The 14,586-nt window shown below is 27.6% G+C and overlaps 2 protein-coding genes across 6 annotated transcripts in view; one reads left to right on the forward strand and one right to left on the reverse strand.

Annotated features, from left to right (window-relative positions):
• LOC129968720 (protein ELYS-like) overlaps positions 1-2,663 on the forward strand; it is a 55,994-nt gene extending 53,331 nt beyond the window's left edge. For 2 of the 5 annotated variants that reach the window (XM_056082899.1, XM_056082898.1), the window contains 2 exons: positions 430-694; positions 2,161-2,662. In XM_056082899.1, coding sequence (XP_055938874.1) covers positions 430-694; positions 2,161-2,326 — 431 coding nt within the window. In that variant the 3' untranslated portion in view covers positions 2,327-2,662. Of the gene's footprint in view, positions 1-429; positions 695-2,160 lie in introns of all 5 variants that reach the window. The other 3 variants (XM_056082896.1, XM_056082897.1, XM_056082900.1) reach the window with 2 other exon arrangements.
• Positions 2,664-5,546: 2,883 nt separating this feature from the next.
• Positions 5,547-12,325, reverse strand: LOC129968140 (kxDL motif-containing protein 1-like). The gene is made up of 4 exons (XM_056081961.1): positions 11,954-12,325; positions 10,890-11,042; positions 10,071-10,117; positions 5,547-5,943 (listed from the first exon to the last, which is right to left on the reverse strand). Exons 1-4 carry the CDS (start codon positions 12,106-12,108, stop codon positions 5,771-5,773), a joined length of 528 nt encoding a protein of 175 aa, XP_055937936.1. The 5' UTR covers positions 12,109-12,325; the 3' UTR covers positions 5,547-5,770.
• Positions 12,326-14,586: the final 2,261 nt, after the last annotated feature.

Consider the following 14,586-nt stretch of genomic DNA (forward strand, 5'->3'; position numbering starts at 1 on the left):
TTGAATTTTAAAAAAAATGAATAAATAATAATAATAATAAATTTTGCTTTGTAATGTTTTGTGTTAAGTGATCATTAAATGATTTGTATCATGATAACAAAAATGTTTTCTATTTTATTTCATCCAAGACTTCAATTTTGTGTGACTAAAAATTAAAGAAATTGAAAGGTAATATATTCCCCTTCCCCTTAATATATAAATTTTGTCTTGCTAAATTATAGACAGGAAATAAAGATGATTTTTTTTCAGTATCTATTCTACTTCTCCATATTCTATTATAACTAACACAAATGCTATTTGCACAGTTTCTCATATCTTAAATATATGTGTAGGGAAAAAAACACGGATTTTTTCCCCCCAGATCTGAGAGGCAACCCTGTTATAAAATGTTTTTTATTGACATTCCTTTTTTATATTTTTTACTGCTAGTTCTTGAGATATTAGCCAAGACTCCTGAGGTGCCCTTGCCTTCTTTTATGTTCTCTCCTCCTATGACCCGAGGACGCCTACGCAAAAAAAGAATGGATGAATCAATGGGCAGCTCTTTTTGCTCTGTGACCTCTGAGATGTCCTTTGTTTCTCAGCCTCCTCCAATGGATTCCATACTGGAAGGAATCATTCAAGAAAAAAAGTTAGAGCCCAGGAGAACTTCAAAAGCCACTACAAAAAAAAGAAGTGCAGCCAGAAAGCCAAGGTAAAAATATTGCATATAGTTTCATATTTAAAAAGCATTAGGATTTCTTAAACTGTGACTGAAAATCACATTTAAGTGTGTCAGAGCTCAGGAATTTTAATAACTATAATTGGGTTTTGTTCCTGCAACGCTTTTTTTATTATTTTTTTCCTTATATATATATATTTAAGATTAAAAAGCTGATAGAAAAGCATTGTAAAAAAGCTTAAGATAAAATTTAAGAAGGCCTTGAAAAAATGTCTTATAAACTTGTGTTACAGATTTTGCCATTGAATTGTTATTTTCTGATGATTTTAGATTTCTGTGTATCTGCTAAAATAATATTACTTTCTTTTTTAAATAGTAAATTGTTTTTATTAATAAAACAATTAAAAAATCTAAATTCTCTAAACAATATGCCAAAACGTTTGTAATCTGTTATATTAAAAAAAGAGTAAAAATGTTATAAATATTATAGTATTTATAGGTTGATTGGTAAAAAGTAAGTTTCTGCTTTGCTCATTTAGAGTATCATCATTGATGATTAAATATTTCATTTAATTATTAACAGAAAATTTAAGAGAAATAAATGGATTAAAAAGTTTGATGTATACCATTTATTGAATATTGTTGCGGAACTTCCTCCATTTAGTCCGTAAAGTCAATCGGTTCGCATGTAGTGGGTGTATGGTGTAACATAATCAACACTCCTTAGTAACAAACAATGAATTTATTAACACGAATATACAAATACACACCCAAGACGTACACATGTAATGCACAGCAGCAAACTACAACAAACAGTAGCCCACAAGTAATAATAACAACCACTGCACACAAAGTGGCCAGACAGAATTCAGCAGGAGAAGGGAATTTTCGTAGCTTCACTCTGCGGTCTTTCCAAATGATTGCAATTCTCCACTGTCTCCTTGCTTTAGCTGTATCCAACTGCCGACTCACTGCTACATGACTGCTTACTGCTCACACAACTCAGCAATCGCTTGAGCTCCAGTCAACCCTGTGAATCGCTAGACTGATCCAACTAATTTGCTGTTAACTAACTACGTCACTCAACCTCTCGACGGCTTTTTCCACGACTGTCTTCGGCTTGGACTACCGGCCTTTTATAGTTTCTGGAACAGTGCAGAGAAGGTTGTGGAACAATCAAGCATATCTCCGCTTCTATTAGCTCTATCGCCAAAATTCGTGTAGATTTTAATATTAACTATTTTGTCGCCAAGCCCTGGGATCAATGATTCGGCATCTGATTAGCATCTGTAGTAAAACTATCCTTCCAGTGATTGAATCAACAGGGCTGGGAAAGCTACATTACAATAACAATATTATATTAAACCAATCTACTTTAATGGCTTACTTCTAATTGTTTCTCAAATTCTGCTATCTTTTTTTAAAAATACATCAATATAAATAATTAGTAAATGCTATTTCATTATTTATGAATGAATTTTTGTTTCATGTTTTTCTAGACCACAAAGTCATCTTGAAATATCATCCATGTCGTCTATTCTAGATGAAAGCAAAATGATTTCACCTTCTAAAAAGAGTTCGCCCTCTTCACCTAAAAATACTTCTGCCAGGCATTCTATGATTCTCAGACAAACTAAAGTGAAGCATAAACCTGAGAATCTTTAGCATTTTAAAATTTGACTGTAAAAAGTTTTTAAATCGTAGAATACTTTTGCTCTGTTAGAAGTCTGGGGCAATTTTGTATATGTAGTTTGTTCAATAAATAATTTTTATATAAAATTGTAAAATTGAGATGTGATAATTATTAAATAATAACCTAAAACCATTATGTGTTTCTTCATTAGATTTAATATTGTTATGTAAGGAAATAGTTTGAGTATATTTGTAATGTGCCAGACAATTATATTGAAATATATGAAAGTCAAATATCATTCAGTGACTCATGAAAAAATTCTTCATAACTATGAGAGCTTGTTATATAGTACTTTTCTGATAGTAAGTGTTCACTAATAAAGAAAAAAAAAAAAATATTTGTTTTTCACAAAATTTGTTTATGTAATTGAAATTTTTTTATAATTTTTGAGCATATTATTTCATAAAAATAATTATTACTTTGTTTTAATATTAGCTTTTGTAAAATTTTTCAATGATACAAATTTTTAAACATAATGCGATATAATGATATAACCTCTTGAATTCTTCTACAATACATTATAAATCCATTCTGTAATGTTTTATGAAAGTATATTGCATATTGAATTGGTAATTTGTACCAGAAATTAAGATTTGAATAAATTAACTGTCATACAAGGGCATGAGAACTGAAGACAAATTTATGTAATCTTGGCAGCAATTCAGCAAAAGAACTAGAACCAATGAAAGACCAGTATTGCTTTAACAATCTCAATAAATTAAATGAATGATTAAATTTGTTGATTCCTTTCAATTCAAATTGTTGACTACAATATGTGTAAAATGTATTTAAAGGTTAAAGAATTAACATTTGAAGGAGATAGAATATAAAACTATATACGTATATATATGCCAAGTTGTTTGATAATTATAAATAAAGCACATTTACTCAGTGAAACAATAAAAAAGTAGAATACTTCTATAGTAGCATTTTTGTCCAGTTAATTAGAAAATTTTCTTTAATTAACCAGAACACAGTGTTTTTTATAAGCAAAATAAAAATAAATGGATACTGAATTGTCATTAGATCCATTTTTATACAAGCAAATCAAAAAGCATTTCAGAAATGTTTTCTACTGTTCTCAATTCATACTTTATCTTTGTTTTCATTCACTTACTGTTTCTAAAAGTGAATGTGCAAGAATTAAAGCAGTTGTGAAATTAGACAGGAATTTTATTCCTATGTCCACAGAATTTTACTGGGGTATCTAATTGCTTTTTATCTATTTTAATAATTATATAAAACATTATCCTTAGTTTTAAAAGGTTAATATAAAATGTGTCTGTAGAAATAGGATGTTTAAAATGCCTAATGTAATATCCAATATTTATATGCCTAGTGCTACTACATTTCCAACTGATAATGCACACAAGTATTTAAAACACTAATATACAGTATATGTACTACAGATGTGACCAAGCGTGAAACAAATGTTTAACCTTTCTTCAGATTCATAGCAATTCATTCACCAATTTTTGCATAATTGGTAGCTATGAAGATGTTAACATTAGTATACTAATTTAGACCTGCTGAAATTAGTATATAATAGTATCTTAATTTTCTTTTCTTTGATGGATGTATTTATTTATCAGGGTATGTTAATTCTATAGTGATTGTTATGATTATATTGGGCAATCTGATACTTAACATCTAAAGATAAAGAAATTTGTTTCTATATCAAATATCCACAATTCTCGTCTTTGATCATCTGGCTTAAAATCCCATGACAATTGAGAATTCATTTTCTATTAATGTTTGATAAACGAAATATGATTTTGAAATGTGTTTCTTATATATTAAGTTGAAAGAAAGTGCCTATGTTTCTGAAATTTGTATACTGGTTCATACCTAAATGTGGCCCTAACATGAAAGCATATCAGCTCACTTCAGCAACTTCTTAATATAAGGACTATCTTGATAATACTTATGTAACCCCCATTTTCTTCCAGTGATTTGAAAATGTTATCTTGGCAACTATAATTGCCAAAATTAGCAAAAATTCGGTATTCAGTGGATTGATTTCTTAATGCAAGAGTTTAATGTCTCTTTAAGTTTAACATTAATCTAATATCCAGATTATAAATGATTGCTGGAAATATGTTTATCATGTCAGAGAACTTTATTAATGTATGCCAGCCCATGCGCCTAAATTTTGTATTGCAGTTGATAATTGCATTTTCAAATACCTTTTGGAAGAAATTGAATCACTTAAATGGCCTTTAAGTTTCAACATCAGCAAACCTATGCCCAAATAACTATACAACAGCCCCAACTAGAAGAAGAAAAAGTCAACCAGCCAGTAAGACCCAAGCCCAAATAACCATAATTCCTTAAACTATATAGAAGCTCTAAAGGAAGTCAAAGAAATTAACAGAGTTCCTTAGATTTCTAAAAGCAGTAAAGCTCGCAAGACTTGCTCTAATCATGGAAAAAACAAGATGATCATAATAAATGCCCTACTTGCTTAGACTGGTTCAACCTTTTTCAGCCATTTAGCCCTGATCAAGACATGAGGAGGCATGAAAATTAAAATGCAATGAATTTATCCCCAGTTCTGTAAATTCTCTTACCTCCCCTGCTTCCTTATTTTAGTACTGTCTTAATTTTTCAACCACTATTTAACCAATTTTTTGTGGATTGAATATGCTTCTAGTGTAGAGGGTTACGAATTTAAATCCTCCTCGAACATTCTATCTTTGTCATCAAAATAAAATGGTCAGATTAATTTGATTTGTTAAATGGTAATTTGTCATAATTATTTTAGATTAATTGCTTATATGTTTATTGAACTAATATAATTTATAAATGTGCAACATCCTCTTTTAAAGACACTATCATTTAAGTAGATATTCAGTATTTATAAATACTATAATCCTAAGTGAAGGTAATGAAACAGATAGGAATCCAAAACAATGTGACCAATAATAACTAAAAAGCATCTTTTTAAATGAGCCCACCTATGGCCTCCAGGAGATATAGGAGTTGCTTAGTCAGGAATACCCCACTGTTCTAAACTGAATGAATTAGGTTTTCAATTCCTCTCTCTTTTCATTCCATCTACTGAGTGAAGAAAAGAGATCAGTGCACTTAAATCAGTATAGGTTTAAATATCTTCACGTTGCAGTGAAAATGCTCAATAAACAAAACAAAAAATTACAAAATTAATTTTATTTCTTTCATATTAGTAAAAAATATTTACATATGGCAACTATTTCAGTATGCCAAAATGGAGATTTATTGGTAATTAATACATCCCTTAAAAATGAGCAAAAGTAGCTTTATAACATAAATTAATCTGACTAGGAAATAAATAATAAATGAATCACAGAAATACATACAGTGATAAATAACCAAGACATTCTTCTTGCATGCTGAATTATACAAAAGTTGCAAACACTAATTTAACATTATATTTTTCAACCTGTATCTGATGTAGAAGGTGAGGTAAAAGAACAAGGTGAACTCTCTCTGCTGCCAGAACTGCTTGCATTTGCTGTATTTGCTTCAGTTGCAGGTTTTGTGGGAAGCTTTTCTTTTTCCTCCTGTTCTTCTTCCTCATCAAGTACATTGAAGACACTACTTGAAGCAGCTATGAAATAAAAATATGAAAATCTTCATATTTTGAATGGTTATTTAATTTTGTAAAAATGAGTAAAGCATATTTAGGTTAAGTGCAATTAAAATGTTACAATTTAGAATCATCCATTCATAGCTTCATTTTATAAATGAAATAGCATCAAGGAGATTAATAATACTGATGAAAAAAATCAATTAAAAATTTCCCTTCAAACATCTGTTAAGTGGCACTATTCAATGCATAAAGAATTACACAGAAAAATAAATGATAAATAGTATGATTGTCGCTACCTGTAAATTAGCAGAGCAAAAGATTTAATGCTTATATCCAATATAGAACAATAGTTTTTTTTTTAATATTTAATTATATTTATGGAGTTCACTTCACTCAACAAAATGATTGCTTGTTATAATAATGTCAATTGAAAAACGTCTATTTCTTTTTAGAACTAAATTATTCTGTATCTAATCTAGAACTAAGCTGTTGAATTTAAATAAAAGCATAAAAACAAATAATCAAATACATTGATTTACTCTCAAAATTTAAATTTCAACTCAAAATAACTTCTACTGTCCAAAAGATTAAAATGAATGTGATTTACTTTAATCTCAAATTCAACGTTTCAAGAAAAACAACATGGTTTATTTCAAATATGTCTTTACTTCTACTTTTTTAGAATGTACAACAAAGGCATGCCTTACATATAAATACATGAATGGTTTGCTTAAAATATAGGGAAACAAACATACAGGCTACAATTATTACTTATTTCAATCTAAGACATCCAATCACTTTATTCAACTAGCTGTAACTAAAATCAGGTTATATTGCTTAGTTTTAATCCTTAAATTTATTCTAACATAGATAAAAGGAGGAGGTGTCTCTTATCCTTTATAGGGATATTTTTTTTTCTATTTTAAAATCTGCTATTTTCTTTTTAATTTGAAAGTTTCTTAATGTTTTTAAACTCATTAGCACATTGGAATATCCATTTTATGATACAAAGACACTATTCTACATAATTATTGTTGTAATATAGTAACATTATTTCATCAGTTTGTATATCAAAGTTTTTTTATTTATAGTTTCAGAAACTTAAAATTTAGTATGCTATTTCATAATGATTCTGGAACAAAATCTTAAAATCTTTTGAATCAATCAACTTTTTATTCATTGTACAAATCTTAGATTTCCAATTCAGAGAATCAAATTATACATTCAGTTTCTCTAGATCTAAACAATAAAAAAAAATTCCATAAAAATCAATCACTATAATTTTTATCAATTAAGAGATTTTGCATGTAAAGTTTTTATTTCAAAAGTAAAGAAAACTTTTTCTAAATCAATTTAATATTTTTTTTAATTGGCATTTACATCAGTAATACTGGTGAACAATCTTAAAATTATTTTTTGCTGACTTCAGTCTGTCAATTAATTTTGACTAAAATAGGCATACTGATTTTCAAACTATACTTAGTTTTCTTCCATCATGTCAGATATTTAACTCTTTATCTGTATGCAATTATTATAGCCAGATTGGAAGAAATATTGGCTAAGTGAAACATCTCCATAATTGGGCCTATTGAAATTCCAGTCCTAATTTTCATTATATTTCCATCCCTCAAAATAAATTATTATGATGATGAAATAGTGACAAATGATACCAATTTTATAATCAAAAATAATTTTATTCATAAAGAGTTTCATTAGTAAAAGCTAAGTGATTCAGTACTTGCATTAGGACTACCAAAGAAGGTTTTTGATCTCCTAGAAAGAAAATTATGCAAGAAACATCTGCTTGGAAATTAATATACTTTTGCATCAGAGAAAATAAATATCTACAATATTTTAAAAGTTTTTCACAATATACAAGAATTAATGATGGAATTACAACTGAATATAATTGGAAATCAAAACAGATATTTTACAACTAAATGGCAACTTTCATTGATAGCTCAAAGTAAAAATTAAAGCATGTCTTTAAAATAAACTCAATTTTTCATGATTTCAATTTATATGGGTGTTTCAAACAGTCAATCAATTTCTCTTTGTGAAGATTATAGAAAAATAAAGACTCATTGAATTGTTGTGCAATCGATGAATCATATATATTGAGCTACAAATAGTGTACTTTTTGGTTAAAAATACAAAATATTTCTGCAAGTGAGATAACAGAGCATATGAGAAGTTTAGATGGAGAGAAATGGCAGTCATTATTTGTCCTCAATTCTGTTGATCCAAAAACATCTATACCATTAGCTAACAGAATAAACATAATATTCTTGTTCTTCATATGAAACTAAGTCTCAAGAAGCAGTTTATTGAAACTCTACTAACTTAGACAGTTTCAAGTATATCATTACTGCATTTTCTTTGAAAATATAAAAGATGGAATGCTAGATGGCTCTTTGATTCAAATGCTTAGTATAAAGATTAACAATTCATAAAGACAATGTAGAAATAAAAAAGAATGCTAGGTTATCATTTAAGCCCATTGTTAAAGATTTTCTTGGAAATAAGGAGCAAAAATTAAATCAAAATTTTCCAAAAACTCTTGAACTCCAACTAAATGCTTGGTTGCAACATTAAAGTGTATTTTTTTTTACAAAGCCATCTTAGTATGTTCTTGGAATATTTTAATATTGCCATTTATGAACAAAGAGAACTATTCCTTAAGACTTGAAGGTTACAGAATGACCGAATTCAAAATAAAGTGAATGAACAAATCAGACTACTGTTAGAACTTTAGGCACAGATTGAACAGTTTAAAAAAGGAGCAGACTTAAATTCCATTTTAACTACTACAATTTGCAGATAACAGTAATATACTAGCTGTGGAGAAAAAAATAGTTGTAAATATAGTATAGCCATGCATATTATTTTTGTTGTATTTCAATATATGAATGGAATTGATATATTTTTTCAAAAAAAAGATGGAAAATTTTCTGATTATAAAAATCTTGATGTTACAGTAGGAAATTGAGATTATATTTGGATTCAAAGCTCAATTCCTAGTAAAAAATAAGTGTCAAATCTAAGTAAATGAAAATGAAATTTCACAGTATAATGCTTAATTTTAAAGTAAAAAAATTTTGATTTCCTCAGAATGAGCTGATAAAAAAGCTCTAGATAAAGCAGTTTTTATACCAAATGGATATTACTTAAAGAATTCCAAGCTTAATACATAGCTACAAGTAGATTCAGAAAGCACAAAAATTTAAGAAGACCTAAAAATCAGGAAAGAACAAAAATATTTCTGCGTGTAAGGGTATGTGACAAGCTTGAATGGAAAGAAATAGTTTGCATGATCTATCCTCACACCTAGCAATCCAATTTGACACTAAAGTTGACAATATAAAGATTGCAATTTAAATTTTCTATTACTATATATTTCATTTCGTATATTAAAATTTTATAAATTTAAAAATACCAAATATAATGTATGATTGAATAACTATCTAAATCAAAACATACATAAATGTAGTAATTTTCCTACAAACAGAAGACATAGAAATATGGATCAATTTATAAATAATATATTTACATACAAATACAGTTATTTTTACTAATTAAATTAAGAATATAGACAGCATTTAAGTATTTTCCTTTCTTTCATTTCATATGGTTAAAAATTCACTTAACAGTTATGGAATTACTCATACTGCATAATAGAATGTAATAAACTACAACAAGACTTAAAATTTTAGAGAGAGATAGTTAAAACTTCATCTCTATAATAAAATTTCGCCAGTACCCACAAGTTAAAAAAATAAATTAAAAAAATACAAGGACTAATTCAGAATCATTAAAAGTAATTATTTGGTAAATTTTGATAAATTTATAATAAATTTAAATCAAAATTATTTTCCAAGCATCCCTTAAAAATGATGAAATAATTTAAAAGAATTAAGCTCTAAGGGAATTTTTGTACCTCACTTGGAGATTGTGACCTACACAGGTTTAACTTAGCTTCAAGCAATTTAATGCTTAAAGTTTGGAAAAACAAGTTTCACTAACTAGTAATAAATTTTAATTAAAAATTATAGGTAAAAAAAACCAATGTAATAAATTCATATTCAATTTTAAAAAATTATATAGCATTGCACTTTAAAATTCAAATTAGTTCATTGTTAACTTACCAGAAAAAGCTTCACTATATTGTTGTGACAATTTCATTTTTAAGAATCTAAAAATAAAATGAGATTTGTTATGTGGCTGGAATACGCAGTATAACTTTTTCATTTGCATTTGATTGCTAATTAGCTGGATATTATAATTATTTATGAGACACATAAATTAATTCTAATATATATGTATATACAATTCCTAATACAATAGCTATGTGCCCCATATAATATTTTCTTATTTAATGAATATAATTTTTGGAAAATATTATTTTTGTAATCACATTTCAATATATGCTTCTTTTTTCATGATTTATTCTTAAGTGCATGTATTGAAGGCAAAAATCAATGAAAATTGAATAATACTCTAAAAGGGTTAAAAATTTAATACTGATTACTTATAATTTAAAAAGATAAAAAAATACAGCTAAAATTATATTTACTTTTTAAAATGTTAGAAATTTTTTTTATATTGGTCTGAAAAAAAAACTTTGCTTAAAAAAATTACTAAAAAATCTTATTAATTTTGTATCTTTTTCTTTAAAATAATAATAAAAAAAATCCTTATTATATTTAATAGAAGAATTTTCTGAATTTTTAAAAAATTAAAGCTATGTCAATAAAAATTAAAATCTATGTAAATAATAAAAGCCAAGTCTATTTTAACATTTGATTTAAAACACAGCATTTGGTTACATAGACTGGCTAGTATAGTATCGAAATATATTATAGTATCGAAACAAAAATAAAAAATATTAATAGAATAATTAACTAAAAGACATTCTGACATTAAGTATATACCAATGTTATAAGAGTTACAAATAATACACAGACCTTATTCTTCTGAAAATGGTTTCAAGATCCTTCTTTAATTCAATAAGAAATGAAATGTGTTTCTTCAGTTCTTTGCTAGCAGTTACGTATCGAGAAGCTAATAAGGTATTGCAATTTGCTAACATTTCATTTGTCTTTTCAAATCTTGCTAACCTACAAAAGTAAATAAATAGATGGATTAATACACATAAAAAATTAAGTGAGATAAAAGCTGAGTGTCAAACTGAATAATTAAAAAAGAAAAAATTTTGCAGTTTCACTGAAAATTTAATTTTATACTAGCAAAGGATAAAACAAAAGTTTGAAGAGGGAGAATAAAAAAAATAATAATAATTTCAGTGGTATACATTTATAAAAGAAGAAAATAATTTTTTTTCTTTTCCCCCCCCCCTTTGATCTGTTGATTTATTAGGCAATTTTCAGATTATGCCAAGCTCCATTTTACATGAAATATCTAGATTTCGCCAAATGATTGCATTATAGTTTCATTAATTAGGGATTTATCACAAGCACTTAAGTTGGCCTGAACTATCAGACCAATTGATAGTTCAAGTTATCACTGGTGATGTTTTTAATTTTTTGGTGATTTATCATGGGGTCTATAAGTATATACAAGAATTTTTTTTAATTAAATTCAACATTTAAAAAAATGTGTTTGTCACCAAAAGTAATAATATGCAATAAATACAGCATAAAAAGGAAAAATAAAAAATGTCTCAGCAGATTGACTTAACATAAAAGCTTAATAAATGTTGATAACTCATATACTTTCAGAATGATTTAAATTTCTCATCAAAAGAAACAACAATATAGAACAGACATTAAGGAATATGCTTTATGTCATATATTGCCATAGTCAAAATCATTTTACTTATTATTTAGCTGCAAGAGATACTGAATTGCAAAATAACATTAGTATTAAAATTCGCCAATACAGTGTCATCAAGAACATTTGAGTTATATATTACAAATGTGTTGGTTAATTATCTCATCTTGAAAGCTTGTATTTTTAAAATTAAAAAAACAAATAGTACAGATTTTTTTAAAAAAATAAGTTAACTTGCATATGTTTTTGTGATTGAATAATGGCATTTATGTCATGTTCATTAACTTGATGTTGCAAAGACTGAACAAATACAATCGGAGCAGATGCGTTATTTAAACTTGCACAACTATCGCCTATAGCTGCGTTACTATCTTGAGAATTACTTGTATTCATAATGTATAGATATTACAAAATTACTAATGGCAATGATAATGCTTCTGTTTCAACATAAAATTCATCGACAAAATAACTATCGTTTTATTTTACATTCTATAAAATCAACAAATGTAAAATATTTGAAACCAAAAAGCACATTTCCGCCATAAAATAATTTTCATTGCACACAGTAAAACAATCTCAACAGACAACAAAGTTTGTCTGTCATAACTGGTTGCCATACAGAATTTAAAAACTAATTAAAGAAATCAAAGACATCTCAAAATTTTTATTGGATAGCATAGATTACAAAATGCTTATGATGCTTTATAATATTTTTGAATTCACGTTCCTATAAGAAACATCCACTTGAAAAAATTTTGAAAAACTAATAGAAATATATTATATATATATGCATTAATGATTAAATGAATGCGCCATCAGGACAACTTTTTAATCATGCCTAAAACATGCTCCTATATCAGTGTCCCAGCAAAAAGATTTCAATGCACATCCTAGATTCTAAATCTTATTCCGCCAAAGATAATATCCGTGTATAGGGATGACGAATATTTTAAGAGCGGTTATTACGTAACCAATATCAAAAAATCACAAATACAAGTGATCAATACTTTTCAAAGAGGGGTGTGATTCAAATCCTTGATACGATCTTACTGATGATATTTCGATTACAGGTTTTGGATCACGATAGAAAGTAACAATCGATACGATATCACTGAAATTTGCCGGAGCGGTGACTTCACTGGAAAGTAACAATCGATACGATCTGTCCAATGGAAAATCTCGAAAGAAATCTGTGATTGGATTGAAAAGTGAACGGACCGGTTATTGGAATTATCGTATCGTATCATTGAATTGCATATCACTGAAATTTATCGGAAAGGTGATTTCACTTGAAAGTGCGAGACTTCATTGGAAAGGGCGAAGTCACCGCTCCACTTTACGGGAGTGACCGATATTCGTATTTGATGATGCACTATTCCATACAGATCATTTTTAATTGCTCGCGACATGATTGACTTTGATTACATGTATTCTGTTTACTGCTGGCGCCATCTATTGGTAGAATATATGACTAAAGTAAATATTTTAAAGCAATGACATATATTTTTAACTCACATTTTCCAGAAAATTTGTTCACTCTAATAAATAAATTAAATAAATAGTTTTGAGAAAAAAAATAAAATTTAAGAAGTAAACTGAAACAGATAAATTAATTCAATCACACGTTACTTAAATTAGTAAATTAAGTATTAATTACAATTAATAAATTTTACATTTAATATTAAGTAATAATTTTTAATTAATAATATGATTGAAATAACAGATATTTGGAACGCATATTTAAAAATAACAATAACAATAATATTTGTTATTCAAAAAATCGTGGAAACCATCTCTATCCGTGTATATTTATCTAGAAACCATTAAATCAGAAGTCACGTGTGCGAAAAATTAAAGCATCGGAAAACGCGTTAAAGTTCCACCCTCGCCATTTAACAATGGTTCAGAATTACGAGGTCCGTCCAGGAATAGTTCTCAATTCCTTGAAAACAACACATACCATTTCTAGACTTGAGCTTGTCAGCTTGTTGATTTTTATCTTTGTTTTTTACTTTCTCGGATACGAAGTATAGAAAAAATATTGTAATTGTCAAAGAATTCTAACGCGAAAGATTAGCAGATCTCCACGCTTCAGACTTCTCTGAGTTCGATTATTAGTTTTTATTATAACATATTTTTGGTATTATGTCTGCCTGTGAAAATGACAGCTGAAAAACTACTTGAGCTAGAAAAATGAAACTGGTATATTTTCTTTATATCAAATTTGTAGATTCCTATCACATTTTGAGCGAAATCTATTCAGAGGAAGTATGTCATCTCCAACTTCCCTAATATAAGTTAATATGATAATCACAAAACGAAGAGAGTCATATAGATTATATCTATTTTTAAAAAAATAATATTTTTATTGCAAATATATATATCAAATTTGGAATCAAATCCATCATCCACTCTCTAGCAGCTTGTACTTTCAAAATCAAGTAAGCGCGATAACTCTAAAGAGCTATGACTTAAATATATGAAATTTGATTTTATGCCTACAATTGTATTTCAGCGTTTCAAGTTTTGGTTTTAAACAACTGAAAGAAAACGCGTCTAAAATATAAATTTAATTTTTGGTACTGTTAATCGCATTTCAGCGATTAATCGCCAAATGCTAGATGCAGCCAAAGATTTATATTTTGTAACCAGTGGTCGTCAATCCAGTGCAAAAGATTTATGACATTACCCAAAATCCATAATTTTACGTGCGACAAGAAGATAAGACGTTGATTAGAGATAGAGGCAGTGGCAAAAATTTGCCGACTGGGGGGCAAGTGCAATTGTTCTAATTTGGCTTCAAAATAACTCACAATAATTTATTTTACATTTAATTAAAAAATAATGTATTATTTAGCTTAAAATTTATTC

The sequence above is a fragment of the Argiope bruennichi genome, chromosome 5 (assembly GCF_947563725.1).
Source record: "Argiope bruennichi chromosome 5, qqArgBrue1.1, whole genome shotgun sequence".
Taxonomy (NCBI): domain Eukaryota; kingdom Metazoa; phylum Arthropoda; class Arachnida; order Araneae; family Araneidae; genus Argiope; species Argiope bruennichi.

Bases quoted from the DNA above. Each gene is read 5' to 3' on its own strand.
- LOC129968140 (XM_056081961.1), bottom strand. From the start codon at position 12,108: ATGAATACAAGTAATTCTCAAGATAGTAACGCAGCTATAGGCGATAGT. The intron at 10,118-10,889 runs GTCTGTGTATTA...TTTTATTTTTAG, and splicing joins ACCATTTTCAGAAGAATAAG to ATTCTTAAAAATGAAATTGT. The intron at 5,944-10,070 runs GTAAGTTAACAA...TTTATTTCATAG, and splicing joins ATATAGTGAAGCTTTTTCTG to CTGCTTCAAGTAGTGTCTTC.